The sequence below is a fragment of the Struthio camelus genome, chromosome 2, assembly GCF_040807025.1.
Source record: "Struthio camelus isolate bStrCam1 chromosome 2, bStrCam1.hap1, whole genome shotgun sequence".
Classification (NCBI taxonomy): Eukaryota; Metazoa; Chordata; class Aves; order Struthioniformes; family Struthionidae; genus Struthio; species Struthio camelus.
This window is the reverse complement of record NC_090943.1, coordinates 71,014,696-71,032,350: the sequence shown is the minus strand read 5'-3', so window position 1 is coordinate 71,032,350 and position 17,655 is coordinate 71,014,696. Positions and strand designations below refer to the sequence as shown.

Genomic DNA, 17,655 nt, shown 5'->3' with positions numbered 1-17,655 from the left:
CTAACAGTCTGCCTGTGGGTAACTAAGTTCGTGGTCAGGACTGAAGTGTGGTTTCCTGAATCTGAACTGAATGAAGCGTTTCTTGGTTCTTGACAAATGTTTGTGTTTTCTCAGTTGCTGAATGTTTTATTCCCTGGTTGCTGTTGGAAATACAGAAACACTAAAAATAAGCAAGATGCATTGTATCTTATAGCCAAATATTCAAACTAGACCTTGGGGCGGGGGGAATTCATAAGCAAAAGCATGCAAAATCGCCGCTCTGGCTGGGGCAGGAAGAGAGGAGGAGGGGAGCGTGTTGAAACTCTATTCTGACTTTGCAGTGTTAGAGGAACAGCCCCTTAGCTTGCTCTTGGCTGTTTTTAACGTGGAAGGAAATAATGTTTCAGTCTCCTGTGGTTGTTGTAAAGCAAAATCTGATACTTGCTTTCCATGTTCTGGAAACAGCTGTTCCCAAGACCCTTTGCTGTGGGGCACTGCAGCGCCGTGTCAGCCTTGGGAGCGCGGTGTAGTGGACGCTGCAGCCACAGCATGTGGAAAGAACCCTCGGAAGGACTAGCGCTACCACGCTTGTAATGAAAACATTTGCAATGAAAATCTAAAGTACCTCAGGGCAGCCCGCGTGTGCCGCTTTGGGAGCCCGAAGCCGTGCCAGCAGTGGGCAGTGCGGGCGGGAGCGGAGCGGTTCCCCGCCGGACCGGCAGGGGGCGGTGCCGCCCGCCGCGCTGCTCCGCCCGCGTCCGGCGCCGCTGATTGGCCCGGGGAGCGCCGCTCGGGCCTATGGGGCGCCCTTCCCGCCTGACGCTTATCCGGGGCGGGGCCGCCCTCTGGCCCCGCCCCCAGCGGTGTTCCCCCGCGCCGTCACCATGCAGCGTTCACTCCGCTCCCTCCGCCGCCTGGGCTGCTCCGCGGGGCTGCTCGCGCGCCAGCCGCCGCCGCGCGCCGCCGCCCTCTGGGGCTCCCTGCCGCGCGCCGCCATGGTGAGCACGCGGGGGCGGGAGGGAGGGAGGGAGGGAGGGAGCGGTGACCTCTAACTGTCACCTCCAGCCGCGCCCGCCCTAGCCCCTCCCCCTGCGACCCCCCTGGCCCGGCCCTGCCCCGGGCGCGCGCCGCCTGCCCTAACGGCAGCCGTAACGGGCCGAGGCGGCCGTTTCCCTCTGCCGCGGGGGGCGGCGGGCGCCCTGGCCGTGTGCGGCGGCGCGGCCGAGGCCCGCCCGAGCCCGCCGGCGCATCCAGGCTTCCGGGCTGCTGGCTTGGCCCGGCGGCTCTCTGCAGCCGCCCGCCGCGCTGGCGCGCTTCCCCGGGCAGACGCTGTGCGCAGGGCCGCTAGTCACCTGAGGGGGCAGGTAGGGCCAGGCGAGGCAGGGAATGGCTGCAGGCGCTGTTGTGAGGGAGCTCTGGCGTTCAGCAGCTTCTTCCGTAAAATCTTTGGGTCCTTCCTGAGGGCTGCCGAGGTACAAATAGGAGAAGGCGGTATCCCTACAGAAACGGGGGTATGTGGTAAAGCTTTTGCCTGAAAACGAGGGAGGTTTCTCTAGCTCCACCCGAGAACTTTCTGTGGCCGCTAATTAGCAGCTATCCTGAGTTTTTGTTCAAGCACAGTCAGTCAACTGTCGGGCAAAAGCATGAGTGGGACTCGCTTATTGTGCATGATTCAACGTAAAAATAGAAACACTGTTCAAATAAGGAACTGTGAATCTCAGTGTCAACGGTTAGGACATTGCATGAGCTGTAATAAAAGTTCACTCTGAAAAGCATAGGGTAACTGACAACTGTCAAAAGCGTTCCAGCAGAAAGCGAGATGTTTAGGATACAATTTTTTTTTAAATAAAAATAACTAGAATATTAGTTCCATATTTGGGATGTTACTTATGGTGCAGAAAATAGCTTAAAAAGACAAACTTCCAAGTTAATGAATAAGCTATATGATGAATGAAACATACTTATACTTATATGAGAAAAATGGTCTCAAAACAGATATGTAACTTATAAACCATTGGCCCGTCAGATGATTCCTTTTTTAAAATTTTCTGTTCCTGTATCACTTAAGAAGAATGTTATAGATCATGGTCTTCACTTGCTTGCTGGAGATACAGTATTTATGAAAGGCTGCATACTTACGTGAAACATGTTCTTTGCTGGTCTCAGATATAACTTATCCTGTAAATAGGCATTCATGATGTTGTTAATTGCTTACGTTTGAATGACTGCAGAATGAAATGCAAAATAAGCAAAATGCTCCTCAGTGAATTTCAAGCTCAAAAAGCTTGAAAGTAAAACTTTTTATGGTGGCCTCTTGGAAAGGAAAACATACAATATACTAACCAGTACTTAAATGTGCATAAATCACTTTGCGATGTTTGCAGAGACTTTTCAGCGGCAAAAGTTGTCTTTTTAAACATTTTATAGGTACTCAGAGCCTAACCTGCATGTTGTCCTGTAGTATGACTATTGTGTTGCCTTAACTTGGTGATAAATTGAACAGGATTTGAACTGAGATGTTTTAAATAGAACTGGGTTCTTTCCTTCCTCAGTTGAATGTTGTAAAATACTTGTTTCTGTTTTATAAAGAATACATTTCATAATTTGTGACTTAATTGATATATAAAGGAGATACAACACTTAAAAATGGAAAGCCCATTCATCTGACAAAGGAGAGCAGGGAGAGTGCAAATTCCATTTTGTGTTGGTTTTAAGGAGTTGCTTTGACATGCTAGTGATGTTTCTTTGAACTGAGGTACTTCTTTCCAAAAGTTGCTGCATACCAAAATCAGAACGTAATTTTCCATAGAAAGCATTATTGCAGTAGGTCTGTCATTTGAATTTCTCCAGTGCATTATGGTGCAATCAATTCGAGTGTCGAAATAGTTTCCAGCAATGAGGCAAAAGTTCAGTTATGTTTGCCTAAACTATATAAGCTTTGGACTATGGGTTGTTGGGTTTTTGGGGGGCACAGCACACCTGGGCAGGACTCACACTCCCTCTCTCTCTCTGTCTCTCTCTCTCTCTCTCTCTGTCTCACGAAAAAAGAAAAAAGAAAAAAGGGCATTTATTTTATAAAGGTGAGAATAGCAGTTCTGAGCTGACCCTTTACTGTGGATGTGATACAAACTAGGTGAACATAGGAATTTGCCTTAGCTTGTCACTAGGTCTCCTTTTGGTTTCTTCTGTGGTCCAGTGGAATGGGACTAGGGGGTAGACACAGTTGTGTTTCTGTTGCACCATTGCACACAAAGTCACCCGATTCCCTAGGTCCCTAAGTGACTGCAAAACCCACTCTAGATAAGGGAGCTGGGGCCTTCAGCTGGTAGTGCCACCCAGGAGGGTGAATTCCATCTAAGGAGCTGGGAAGCATGTTTTTCGCACAAAAATGTGCTGAATTCTGCAAACCGCTACATTAATCCATCATGCAGAATTCTTTAAGATACTTGTATTGCTTTGGGTGGTACTACTTGTAGTGGTGCAAACAATAGTTAACTCAAATTAATGCTTTGATGGATATCTGAAAATTAGTATCCCATATATTTGTACAGGTTTGTGTGATCTTGCTTACATCATTTTTTGCCTTTGTTTAAGATAATTGACGATATTTGCTGCTGCTTCTTGGGTGCTAAAAGTAAAATACTGAAAGGTAAAGAAAAATATTTTAGTTATTTTGGTGTATATGGAAAAATTCACTTTCATTTTTTTCTAATGTTACTTGTTGCTTGATTAATCATCAAATGAGACATAGCTTAAAGCAGCTCACTCCCTTTATTTGAAAATCTTTGTGAATGTGTGTGAAAATCTTTGTGAATATGGGATTGGCTAGGGAACGTACAATATGATTTCATTGTTAAGAGGTACTTTAACAAATGTACTGGGGGTAGTGATCAGTATTAATTTCTATTTATCTTTGTTTCACCATTTTTGACTTTGGAATTAAAGAAGCTTGAGGAATCAGTTGTGCAACTACTGGCTTTTTGCTAAAAGGTTATGGCTAGTTAAATGTTTTATGTTGTTTGAGCATGGCTACTTTTAGTGATTGAACCAGTGACTATATCAGGAGTTCGGCTTGGAAATTAATTGGTTCCGCTTATCCAGTTCTAGAGAAACTTTGATATTTGTCAGCTTATACAAGGCGTCCAGATTTCAAAAGCAGGGATTTCAGAGATCATGTATCAGAGATAACTGCTGTTGGAATACCAATATATGCATATGTACAGTCAGTAAGACCCGCAAATATCCAGATTAAACGTTTTTGGTTGTAAGATACTAGACAAATGTTGATTATGTTCTGTTGCTTTGATAGCATGTCAATGAATGATAAGTGATTAAAATAGGATAAAGAAGAGTGAAGAACTAGGAATGGCATACTGGCCCACACCAAGCCTAGTATTCTTGTGTGATCAGTGTCTGTGGAAGAACATCAGTTAAAATGCAAGCTGTGGGGAGGGGGATAGCAGTGAAAGAGCTAACATCACTCTTTGTGGGCTGGGCTGCAGTGTCTTCTGGGTCATGTCCCCCACCTGCTCTGCAAGAGCAAGCTCCCTAAGCGAGTGGGGCTGGTGTCTCCAGTAAGCGACTGCTGGAGTTTTTGATGGCAGGCCTTCTCCATCTGGCTGGGAAAGCGGCTTAGGACAACAAAAAGACCGGACCACCCTACCACTGTCAACTTGCCATCTGCAGTGATGAGGACCTAGACAGGCTGCTGGAGAAAGTCACTGTTGTTTGAGAGGGGTTTCTGCCGAATATCCAGCTCTACTCCTGTCCGAGAAGACTGAGAGCCATAAAGCAAAGAACAAGTAAAACTGACCGTGAAAAGAGAGGAACAGTCTGACTTCAGAAGTTGCTACCTAGGCAAGAGTAAGAACTATGCAAGCATATATGATGCTTTCCTTTTATACTGACCCAGACCCCCCGTTTTCATCTTGGGGGATTCCTCTGGTTTGTTTGTGTAATAACCGATTATAGCTCTTTCTTCTGAGTGCTTATCTAGTCTTCCTTGAGCTCATACAAACTTCTTACATCTGCAGCTTCCTTTGGCAAGGAGTTTTGTCAGTCTGCTGCTTGTTGTGTGAAGAGCTGCTTCCTTTTTCTTGCTTTGAACCTGACTCCTACTAGCCTAATTTTATGACTCCTGTTTCTTGACAGTGAGCAGCCAGTACTTCTCTCCGTTCTACTCATGATTTTATTGACCTCAGTTTTCCCTCAGTCCCTGAGTTGTCCCCTTTTCTGGACTAAAGAGTCACTCTTCCTAAGGAAGCGGTTCCATACCTTTGATCGTCCTTATTGCCTTTCTTTGAACCATTTCCCCTAATATACTTTTTGAAATGAGAGTACCAGATCTGCACAAGGAATTCAACATGTAGGTGAGCCATGGTGGCACAGAGGTGTTTCTTCTTTTATTCTCTTCTCTTTTTCTAATAGTTCCTAACGTTTGATTTGCTGCTTTCACTGCATTGGAACACTGACTTGATGTTTTGATAGAGCTACCCCGAGGTCTCACCCCCAAGGGCAATGGTCAGAGCCAGTCATTGTATGTGTATATTATCCTGTCTATGAAGCTAGGATCATCTTACGCCATGTATGATTAAGAATTCAAAAAGATTTCTTCCCCTCCCTGAAGACTATGCCAGAAGGTAGTCTCCTCTTTTGGGGAAGGATGAACATCTTCCTCACAGAAAATTGGGACTTTGCTGGCCAAGGCATGGGAGAGGAAGAGTAAACTGCCCTTACTTGCTTCCCGTCTATTCCCATAATCCTACTGGAGTTGCATATGAATGTGATCACGTCATCATAAATGAATGGGTTGTTTCAAAAAAAAAAAAAATTAAAAGTTTACTCTTTAGTTGGTGAATGTCAGCTAAATTTAATTTATTTCTGACTGTGTTGGATGATAATGTTAGGTGCACACGTGTTGAATATTGCACAAAATATACTAAAATACTGTGTCCTCATGTTGCATAGCTACTTTGGTTAGAGTAACTGTGTTCCTGATTTACTGGGCTGAAACTGAATCTTTCATCAGGAGAAGTGTTTCATGAGAAGTGTTGAATGCAGTGGGCAGCAGAAGTCTAAGCCCTGCAGTGCTGCCTGTTACCTGTGAACCAGTGAGTCTGCTAGGTTACGTACCAACCGTGTTAGTAGTTGGGACTCTTTTAGTGAGACAAGTACTCAAAATCAGAAAAGCGCTTAAACTTTGAAGATGCAATTAGAAAAATACTTATGGCTAATACTTATCTTGGATATCTTTGCTCTCCTTCTTGTGTATTTTTCCTTAGCTGTATCTGCTTTCAAACAGGTTATTCTGTTTAGCAGTGTTTGAAATGGATTTTCTTCCTTTTCCATAGTCCAGTCAAGAGTCTTTCAGGATAGAGTATGACACCTTCGGTGAACTGAAGGTCCCAAGTGACAAATATTACGGTGCCCAGACTGTGAGATCGACAATGAACTTCAAGATAGGAGGTGTTTCAGAAAGGATGCCAGTAAGTAATTTCAGTCTGTGCTCATTTCTTTTCTTTAAGTTTGTGGATGTGAGAGTGAATACCTTTTTCTCAGTCTTTTGCTGGGAATATCATCTGAATTGTAATTAAAGCCACAATCTCCACTGCAAGATATTTTTCTGTGGTAGAAATCATTTTAATTTATTTGTTTTAAATAAATTGAACATTACTTTTAAATAATTACTTTACTGGGTTGCTTAATTTTTTTTAATAGCTAGGATGAATAGAAATCTATAGCTTTCATTTTTCTAAAGACCAAACACTGGTGAATGGAATAGTTTGTAGTTTGAGTTATATTTACTATGATGTGATGCTGTTTGTTTCTGAAGATGTTTTGCATACCATAAGCTGATATGAAGTTGCTTTTTACATGTAGCTGTGCTTGTAGCAGTAGTATACATACAATTTGTCATGCACTGTTTTTGCATATACTGAAATGTAACACAGTTTGCCTTCAAAAGGCTATTTTAGAAAGGCTACCACTTCTTCTTTCCTGATCATTTTATCGCCTACAATCTATTTTGATACAGGCAGCTCATCCTCTCTTTGAAAGTTAAGGTATGCTACGTACTGCTTTCTGTACTGCTTGGATAAATGTTACTTATAATGGCAGCACAGTCAATGTGACTTCAATTGCTCTTTGGATTGCTTGATGGACTACTTGCTGGATTAAGGTTGAGAGAGTTTGGTTCAGAGCTAGATCTGTGTAATGGGTTTCTCAAATTTCCTCAGGGAAAAAATTTACATATTTAAACTTTCTCTTGTGTATCAGATTCAAGTTATAAGGGCTTTTGGCATCTTGAAGAGAGCAGCTGCTGAAGTAAATCAGGATTATGGTCTTGAACCAAAGATTGCAAATGCTATCATAAAGGCAGCAGATGAGGTAGGAACAAACTGTTCAACATACTGGAACTTTCATGGTATTTTTGGTAGCTTTGCATGGGAAGATTGTTTGGGGCCTGGGGGAAGACTTCTTGTATTTCTCAAATTGTTAGAGCAAAGCATTGATCGTTAGTAAACGTTGTTTTTGAGGCTGACAAATCTTTTACTTAATATTTTACTACTTACATTTTTAGAAATGATTGAATGTTCAGAAATGATTGAATTTTGATACTTAAGCTTCTTAAAATAATGTAGTTTTTCCCCTCTGTTGATACTGTGCATTACTTGCAACGTGTTGTGAGATGACTCTTACCGGATGAACAGTACAAAAAACCTAGGAGGGGAATAGCATCTTGCTGAATTCAGTGCTAATATGACATATGACACACCACCAAAAGCTTTTTTCTTTCTGAATGTCTGCATCATTGTAACGTGAAGACCATCTGAAATCTAAAAAGTTCTGTGTTATTGGTCTAATTCCTCTTCAGACTTCGGTTTACTACTATAACTGTGCTTGTTTAGTATCACTTTTATGGCTAGAGAGGACGTGATGTGACACATGGAGGCATCTCCTCTTTCTCAGGATAAATGCCACTCAAATGCACAGGATTGTGAATGACCATTATCTGAGGCATGGTAGTGCCTGGTGTGCCTGCTTAGTGTAAATCAACAGACATATTTAGCCTGAAGCATTTTTTTTTTACAGTTCTGAATAGCTTCAAAATATTTCAGTGCTTTCAGAAACCACATCCTCTTTCCACCAGCTGCAGCACCATGAGTTGCAAGCCCAAAGGCTTTTGGAGAGCTCCGGAATATATGGCTCGTTACTTCTTGTGGTTTCTAGGGCTCTCCTAGTTAGAAGTGTACCAGGAGTTCTGGTGGCTAAAAGCCGTTTAACTTTTCAACTTTTTAGCCCTATTCATTGTTTCTGAAGGTTGCCTGAGGCTTTATTGTCATGTTTTTTAAATGCCCCTGCAGTGATAACCCTTCCCTTAACTGCAAAGTCATTTTCTAACGTAACTTCGTAAGAAAGAGATACAGCAAGGAATCAAGTTCATCTTGGAAGGGGGAGTTTTGCTCCTGTATAAGATGGGGAATTCATAATAAGATTATGTCCTAAAAAGCATGATTCCAGGACGACTGTCATGTATCCTTAAAATCTGGAGATAGTTATCTAGCCTTAGAGTCATGACAAGAGATCCTTTGCTTTTTAGAACATGAAATTAAATGATGTATTCCTCTGTTTTAGAATTCAGCAACTTCTAAAAGTATAACAAAAGCATAACTTCAAACTATCTTCTTAACTTTCTAAGCTAAGAAGTGTGTATAAATCCACAGTGATTATATGTTGATTTTCAAATGTAATTAAGAACATTATTTGAAATAAGGCCATAAAATTTGTAATTTTAGGCTTGTTAATTTTCTTTGTCCCAGCAGAACAAATCCTCTCTCTTTTCCATTGCAGGTATCTGCAGGAAAATTAAATGATCACTTTCCATTGGTGGTGTGGCAGACTGGGTCTGGAACTCAAACCAATATGAATGTCAATGAAGTCATCAGCAACAGAGCCATTGAGATAATGGGAGGCCAACTGGGGAGCAAAAACCCAGTACATCCGAATGATCATGTTAACAAAAGTCAGGTCATTATATTCACAAATATTTTTTTTTTTACTGTTAAAATTATTATTTTTTCTAATGTGATTCTTCAGGGTTCTTTTATAGCAGCTGTTTAGATAGAATTATGTATAGAAAAAAAGGAGTTTTGTGAGATTTGTGTACAGCTTGGGCAAATTAATTCTTCAGGTTCGTATTTTTCAGACTAAATGAACTTTAAAGTGTTGGTGAATGACTGTGCTTTTTAGATTAAAAACTTTGAATTCACTCATGACAGATGAATTCATATGGGATGTGGTGGGAATGGAGCTGGCCTGCTGGCACCCACTGCATCCACTTCTGCTGCAGACAGCTATAAAGGAGTCAAATATAGATCCAGTTTCTAAAGGCTGAGTAGGTGTAGCTGTTATCTCCATAATATGTTACATAAAGCATGTAGAAAGAATAATAAAGTGGCTAAATTCGTGCAATTGAAAAATGAAATATGCATCTCTTTCTCCCCCCCAGCCCCACCCCCGCCATGGATTTTGGTAGACAGTCTTATTTTTGTGGTACTTCACTCTTAATATTTTCTTTAGATTAGCTAAAGTTTATGCCACTGAGTTGGTTATATCCCTTCCTGATATTTTGTGGTGGCTCAGTATTCTGGAAACTACTGAATTATTATTACCAAAGCAATACGTTGTCATTTTAGACATCTACAATTTCTTTAAAATCCTCTATCCATTTGTTATCTCTGTCTCCCATAACTACATAGTTCACAACAAAATTAAAAATAAAAATAAGAAAGAATTGCTATAGTGGCTGTGTAGTTAATTTTCCATGGGTATAGCTAGAAAAAGTTGATTTTATCATTAAGGTCCTGGATTTGAACTTGGAGGATTTTTATTCCTTCTGCAGATTGACATTTGGAACATTCCTAAGTTGCTTACTCTGTGCTACGTTTCTTGCTTATCAGATAAAAAGGGTAAAGCCTTACATGTAGATCTTACAGCAACAAATGGTGAGAAAAGCCTATAAATAAATTTCCTTAACTTCCTTCACAGAGCTCGAATGACACATTCCCAACAGCAATGCATATTGCTGCTGCCCAGGAGGTTAATGAGGTGTTGTTACCTGGACTAAAGAAGCTACAGAATGCACTTGAAGCGAAATCCAAAGAGTTTTCCCAAATCATAAAAATAGGACGCACTCATACACAGGATGCTGTTCCACTTACGCTTGGACAAGTAAGAAAAAAATCTTTTCCATTTGTTTGGAATGTTCTTGTAAATTAAATGGATGAAATTAATTTTGACTGAGGCAAATTCAAGGAGATCTAAAATTGAGCTGATAGTTTGAGATACATTATAGGAAACCAGTTGAATCTCAGTCATCGTATTTTCATTTTCATTGGGGTTTGCTGAATTTTGTACTCAAAACGGCATCACAAATTTCCTTAAATTTTTGCAAGAATTTGTTACTGCTAAAAGTAGCAAGATATAAATGATTTCTAAATGATTTTCCTTTACCAAATAACACAATATGATACATGATATTTCTGTTGCAGTGACATCAGAAGGAATAAAGTACAGTTAGTTCGTAATCTGTAAGCATATATAAATGAGGTTTTGCCAACACACAAAACTATACGAAGTGTTTTGAACCAACCTAATTATACTACTAGAAATGTGCACATCAAGTCTTGGTAATCATATGTTCAGAAAGGTCTTATATTGCCTGTACTTGGTAAGGAATCGACTTAAACTGAACTGATTAAAAAGGCATGTAAAATTTGTTTATTTCAAGAACGTGCAGGTAAGCTTTTTGCTAGCTAAACTAAGATGACCAAAACTTGGGGTCCATTTCTCTAATTGACTGAGAACTGGAGAACATGTTAATTTATTCTGAGAGCTGATTTACCTTGGATTCGGGTTCTACAAATTACACAACTCAGATAACAGGCAAGAGAGGGGTGTAGTATATACTTTTTAAATGTAAGTTGTTTTTATGTGTAATTGCTCCTCATGTGTGACCAGTCCTCTAATATATGTAAATCTGTGAGAAGTTCAGTGTCTTCAGATTTTTCAGTAAGAACCTCATCATGTTAAAAATTTAAATAATTCTGGATGCTTGTTCTTGTTTGTCTTTTTTGTTTCTTTTCTTGTCCTTCTTTCTTTCAAAGGAATTTAGTGGTTATGTGCAACAAATTAAATACGGTGTGGCTAGGATTGAGTCAACCATGCCAAGAGTCTATCAACTGGCAGCAGGTGGGACTGCAGTTGGTACAGGATTAAATACAAGAATTGGCTTTGCTGAGAAGGTTGCTGCTAAAGTGGCTGAACTGACAGGTGAGGAATGATAAATTGCAGAGTTATCAATAAAGCAGTATATGTAGCACATGCACTCAAATTCCAAGGAAAACTTTCAGTTGCCATTGAAATACATAAAGCTTCCCAAATTGTCTTTATATTTTAACATGAAACTTTCTGCAATTGCAGTGTTTTATATGCTTTATGCATAGGATTTTTCATGTAATGTTTTTTTCTAATTGTACTCAGTGCAGTGAAAGTGACTGAAATTATCATATTTTTCTTAATAAGGTTTATTGGAGATTGAAACTGTTTCATGCTTCTATTATTAGCCCAGCCATGTTGGTCTCTGCTCCTCCTCTCTTAATCTGGAGTGACTTGACACTAAAGAGGAAGAAAAACCTGCCAAAAATATTTTTTCGTATGAAAGAATAGTTGATTGTCTAATTTTTGATGTTGTCTTTATAGATCTAAAACTCATTTACAGAGCCACTGAGTTTTTTGATCTGCAAACCAGTTAGAATTGCTCTCTTTTATGTAGTAATATCGGCTTTAAAAACACCTAAAAAATGAATGTCTCTGTCTTTCACTTAAGTGATTTCATGCTTTACAAGAAATTTTTCAGCAATATTTTTGTTCTGATGAATGTATTATTCACTGTCTAGTAGAGGACCAAGATGTTCTTGTACCCTGACAGGGAAGAAGTAACATGTGATAAACAACAGCTGCTGACAAGTTATCGGCTGCAGTGCAGGGCTCATTTTGGTGCTTGAAGAATCCATCAGTGTTTTTAGGAAGTTCTCCCATCTTACAGAATCACAGAATGGCCAAGGTTGGAAGGGACCTCTGGAGATCATCTAGTCCAACCTCCCTGCTCAAGCAGGGTCCTCTAGAGCACATTGCACAGGACCCTGTCCAGTTGGCTTCTGAATGTCTCCAGGGAAGGAGACTCCACAACCTCTCTGGGTAACCTGGTCCAGGGCTCTGTCACCCTCACGCTTGTGGGATGTACCATATGTGCAGACTGTATGAATTTAAAACAGTTGGGGCTGTCTGTTGAAACTCTGCATGTTCTTATATGGGAAGTTCATTGTCAAAGGCAAACTGAAGCTGTGGAAGGTTTGGAATGGTATCTGCAAGTGAGAGGGCAGCTTCGAGATGCAGAAGCCCATGCAAATGGGGAGAGAGTCAGTGTTCAGCAGGAACTGCGAAACATGGTAGAAATTCTCTTGTTCCTCTAGAAAATGGCATTAAGCTACTCTTCTGTTATTTGAACTGGCAATATTCTAAGCTCATAGTAGTTTTGCGTTCCAGAAGTTCAGCCCACAATCAGCATTCCTGCACATATCCTTAGTGATGTCCATTACCACTACCTGATGTTGACAGAGTACTCAGAAACACCTGTTGATACTACTTCTGTTCCAGGGCAAAGCCCTGAAAAAATAGTTTTTTTTTTTTTTACTATGGAGCCTAGCTTCAAATCTTACTCTCCAACTGAGGTACACATAGCTGTTGCTTCTGTTGCTCTTGTGCTGCTGCTGTTGGCAGCAATTTCAGGCATCCTTCTGATGAATCAGCTTTCATGTGTGCTGTCAAGTTTGTTGTTCCTTTTCAATGCCAATGCTTAGAATATGGATATGTCTTTTTTTTTCTTTATGTAACTGTTTCTATTATGATTACTTTTTATTTATCCTAATATCTGCACTGATATGTAAAAATCTCCATCTCAATCTCTGAGAGAAAGCATCCTTGAAATTAAGAGTCTAAAGAATCTAAATTGCTATTATGGAGGAAATACATAAGTTAGGGCTAAATTTTAAGAAGTTCTTGACATTCACAAAGTATTATGAGTGAGCAAAGCAACACTTAGGATGCAACCCATACTGTGAAAACTTGAGCATCTACCTGTAATGAACTTCAACTTTTATACTCTTCTGTATAAAAGTCTTGGTGACTTTTGTTGTCTTTTGTAAACAGTCAGTTTAAGAGAAGTGTGAGGAAAGGTCTAGAGAAGACAAAGATGAATTATTATTAACTATTACTAATAATAATGAATATCATTTTATATCGAGCAAATCACATGTTTGATTATCTGTTTTATGTCTGCAAGGTAGTACCTCACAGTTTTAATATTCCCTGCCCTTCCTGTAGGTTTGCCTTTTGTCACTGCCCCAAATAAGTTTGAAGCCCTTGCAGCTCATGATGCTCTCGTTGAACTCAGCGGCGCTATGAACACAGTGGCATGTAGTCTGATGAAAATAGCTAATGATATTCGTTTCCTGGGTTCTGGACCGCGCTCTGGACTAGGGGAACTCATCCTACCTGAAAATGAACCAGGAAGCAGTATCATGCCAGGTAACATACGGGGGAAAATGCCTGTTTCTTTTCCGTTGGACCAGTATCTGTTACCAAGTACTTGATAACTTAAACATCCACCAAAAATTTCAATGAGAAGTCCATGATTCAATATTTCTGTCAGTTTTTATCTTCTGTCCTATTTTACCACAATTTGTGTTCATAAAAATATTTGCTTGCACGGCTGCGCGCGTGACAAGTGTGTGCAGGGGATTAATATCTGTGCAGGTATAACACAACTTTATTGATGCAAGCATACTTCTCCAAACCTTCCTTTGAATTGCAAGATCTTTAATATTTTTAAGTAAAGACTTTTCTGAAGCAGGCTTTAAATGATCTAATCTCTGAATCGTAGCATCTGTTATTCGAGCTGAGTAGCGGATGATTGTTTTGGCCATACTGTAATGTAAATTGACTTCTGTCTTTACTTCCTAGCCTAATTAATGTTATGCACTCGCGTTTTCCCTTCTGCAACGATTCCAGTTCATTGGCGGTTAAGAAAGGACGGAATAATATTATTAATCATTCCTTGCCCCTTTCCTAAAAAGTATGCATATAGGAATGCTATACATCTGAATTTATGATGATCAGGTCCTTTTTGTATGATAAATTATGAAAGAAACAGGCTGTGTGCATATCTGGCTTTAAAAAAGCAGGTACTGAATGCTCTTACTAGGATTATTTTCTAGAAGTGAAATCAACCATAGAACTCTCTTGTTAGGAGGTCCCTCTAATTTGCTTTTGCTGACAAAGTAAAACATCGTGGATCAATTTTGTTACAAAGTAATTTTAACAAATTTGTAATAATTAAATTAACTATGGCTTAGTAGTGATTTACTGGAAATGCCTATGTACTTGAATAATGACGTTACAATCTCTTGACTTTTAAGAACTGGGGTAGCTTAGAGTTATTCTGTTCATGCACACTAGATTCAGCTCTCAAAGGCTTGGTAGATGGCTAAAGCAGTCTTTGGTGTCGGTGTGGGGGGTGGCCTTCTCTAAAACTTTACATTTTGCAAATCTTCTTTTCCTTCCAACAGAAGGGAATATATGATTAAAGGTTTTGTATTGTGCAGAGAATGGAGAATTAAATGAGAATGATAATTTTATTTTAAGCTTGAGAGATATTAAAAAATCCTAGCTGAATTACTAGAAAAGTGCAGTGAATTTAACATAATTTTTGAAATTATTTCTCTTATGTATTTCTTGATTTAGTAGCTATAGATGTATGAGACATGCTAGAAAACATATTCTGTTGAATGTGATTTGGTAAATAAGGAACTACTGTTTTACCTTTTTTCTCTCCCTTTCACAACCAGGAAAAGTGAACCCTACACAGTGTGAAGCTGTAACCATGGTGGCAGCCCAAGTTATGGGAAACCATGTTGCTGTTACTGTAGGAGGTAGCAATGGACACTTTGAACTAAACGTTTTTAAGCCCATGATGGTAAGTTCAAACCATTTTAAATATCGAGGACTTCTGAAGTCATCCATCATTCGTACAGGTAGTCAAATAACTAGGGAAAAAAATCAGTGACTATATTGTTCACATGAGCGTCAGAGAAGCTGATAAAAGTGACAATAAACTTTATTCTTTTTTGTAAGTGCTATTATTTTGACCGAGGCCTGGCTATCTTTTTTACATGAAACTATCTTATGCAAATAAGCTTCTGGCTTAAAAATGTATCCTCATCATTAGTCTGAGGAAGTGCGAAGGCAGGATCACAATTTGAGACAAAATTTTGTCAAAAGCCAAAGAAAACTTGGTGTTCTAGCTAAAAGTGAGAATTTTCTTGTTTGATACGCAGAAACTATTGTTGCCAATTTGTTTTACTGCTGAAGACCAAAGGATTGCGTACTTTTGGCAAGCGGGTCACTTATAATTGTAAAAGATTAGTTTGAGACTTCAGTTTTTAAAATAATGTCGGCCTTCTGCAGCGTGAGGAGGATAAACCATAGTCCTACCATGAGTAGGACTCCCCCTCTATATTTAATTAGAAGATGCACATCTGGTTAACTGAGTGTTACGTCCATGTAATTTTTTTTCTTTTTTATCTTAAAACCAAGAAGGAAAAATGAACAGAGGAGAAATTGAGGAAAAGAATACAAACAAAAGAATAAAAACTGAAAATTGTGGAGAGCTGTATGTAAGATTACGGAGGAATAGCATAGAGGTTAGGGTAGGAATGGCAGTTTAAAAAGAATGAAGGTAGCTTGTGGAAAAGATCTTAATATTAAATAGAAATAACAAGAAATTGTGAGTTTATGTCTTTTTGTTAGAAATACAAGACACAAGGAAAGCATCGTGCCATATATTATTTTTCTACATGGTCTATACTGACTGATGCTGCTCTTTTGTTACACTAGTTAGAAATGATTGATTGATATTGTTAAAAAAAAATCAGTATTTGTCTCTTCCTTACTGAGTCTGTTTAGTACACTGTTTTTTTTTTTTGTCCAAGCCAGATGCTATATACTTTAAAGAAGTTTGTTCAAAGGGGTTAAAAAACATATTGCTCAGCCAAGAGATGTTCCTAACAGAAGAGAAATACAGAAACAGACAGAGAAGATAGAAACAGACAATGATCCAAAAAATGTAATGGCATGCAATGGTTTCTCTAAGTAGAGGACTAATGCCAGACAGTATCATGCTTTATATTTTTAGATGTCTTCTCTTAACTGGTGCTTAGGGGGGAAAAAAATATCCTTGAATCAAATACCTTCACGTAGTTTTACTTGCTATTTGTAAACTGTTCTGAAAAAAAATGTTTATACGTACTGAGATCTTCTTTATGTAAGAGTTCTTCAGTTTTTGAGTGCTTCTCACAGAATTTTTTTTAAGTATGACTGGCTGGACTTACCTGCAAAGGGAAGAGGGTGTATTATTTACTGTACTTCTTTCATAAAAATACCCTATCAAAGAAGTCGATATTGGGAGAGGGTTATGAACAAATATACCAGATTATGCAAGTATCAATGTCTGAATATAATAGTTGGCATTATTTCCTCTTTGTTAGATTAAAAATGTGTTAAACTCTGCAAGACTTCTTGGAGACGTTTGTGTTTCTTTCACTGACAACTGTGTAGTTGGAATCCAAGCCAATACAGACAGGATCAGCAAATTAATGAGTGAATCACTGATGTTGGTGACAGCACTTAATCCTCATATAGGTAAGCTTAAGGCTCAGAAACTTCTCAGAACATTATATTGAAATATTTAGCAGTAATGTTCCATTAAAATATTTTGCAGTAACGTTATTTTGCATACATTGTTTGTATTATCACAGTGTTTAGGAGATCAAATCATTAGCCAGGTCAAAACTTAATTTACTTTAACATCCCCAGCTACTATTATTGGTGGAAAAGATGTGTCCTGTTTGCAGTGGCCGTTCCAGTGTATTAAAAGTAAAATCCGATAGGAGTCAAAGAGGAAATTAGGAAGAATGGTATGCCCTTTGTCCTGATTTGACCTCTTTAATAAGAATGAAAAATGAAAGATTACAATATGAGATATTTCAAAAGGAGAAGTCACTGCGTAGCACGTTGACTAAAGTCACATAGAACTCTTGTCTCAATGCATTATGAGCAGAATTACAGAATTTGCCTTAAGTGAGGAGTTAGTGTAATACGTTTATTGCACGTTTACTGCAAATTAAGTAGCAATGTAGCAATCATAGCACTGCCTAGCAAATTGATAATTCAAGGGCCACGCATCCTACTTTTTCCCTCATATCTAACATCTTCTAGAGCTGCAGATGGCTAAATTGTTCATTTTGTTTTGTTACAGGATATGATAAAGCAGCCAAAATTGCCAAAACTGCACACAAAGAAGGGACAACATTAAAAGAAGCTGCTATAAAGCTGGGATTCCTTACATCAGACCAGTTTGATCAGTGGGTGAAGCCTAAAGATATGTTAGGTCCCCAGTAATTTCTTTAAAAACACATTATTAACGTAATAAATAAATAAAACAAATATGCTTTTGTTTTGCTTTTCATTGCCACACATGTTCATGGTGTTACTCTTTAA

The 17,655-nt window shown here is 39.2% G+C and overlaps 1 protein-coding gene across 9 annotated transcripts; it reads left to right on the top strand.

The window, feature by feature from the left end:
- The first annotated feature begins 803 nt into the window (after positions 1-803).
- FH (fumarate hydratase) lies at positions 804-17,601 on the top strand. Of its 9 annotated transcripts, none has more exons than XM_068936261.1 (12): positions 890-977; positions 3,574-3,628; positions 4,584-4,842; positions 6,330-6,464; positions 7,255-7,365; positions 8,830-9,006; positions 10,027-10,209; positions 11,145-11,310; positions 13,423-13,626; positions 14,946-15,073; positions 16,644-16,797; positions 17,414-17,601. In XM_068936261.1, the coding sequence occupies exons 4-12, from the start codon at positions 6,426-6,428 to the stop codon at positions 17,554-17,556; spliced, it is 1,305 nt and encodes a 434-aa protein (XP_068792362.1). In that variant the 5' UTR covers positions 890-977; positions 3,574-3,628; positions 4,584-4,842; positions 6,330-6,425; the 3' UTR covers positions 17,557-17,601. The 9 variants fall into 9 exon arrangements, with proteins under 9 accessions (XP_068792359.1, XP_068792364.1, XP_068792360.1 ...); XM_068936262.1 differs by lacking the exon at positions 890-977 and adding an exon at positions 1,138-1,343; XM_068936263.1 differs by lacking the exon at positions 3,574-3,628 and having other exon boundaries at positions 805-977; positions 4,666-4,842.
- The last annotated feature ends 54 nt before the right edge of the window (positions 17,602-17,655 follow it).

Excerpts from the sequence above, each read along its gene's own strand:
- FH (XM_068936258.1), top strand. The coding sequence starts at position 864 with ATGCAGCGTTCACTCCGCTCCCTCCGCCGCCTGGGCTGCTCCGCGGGG. Across the intron at positions 11,311-13,422 it reads TAAAGTGGCTGAACTGACAG|GTTTGCCTTTTGTCACTGCC; the intron begins GTGAGGAATGAT and ends CCCTTCCTGTAG. Across the intron at positions 16,798-17,413 it reads AGCACTTAATCCTCATATAG|GATATGATAAAGCAGCCAAA; the intron begins GTAAGCTTAAGG and ends GTTTTGTTACAG.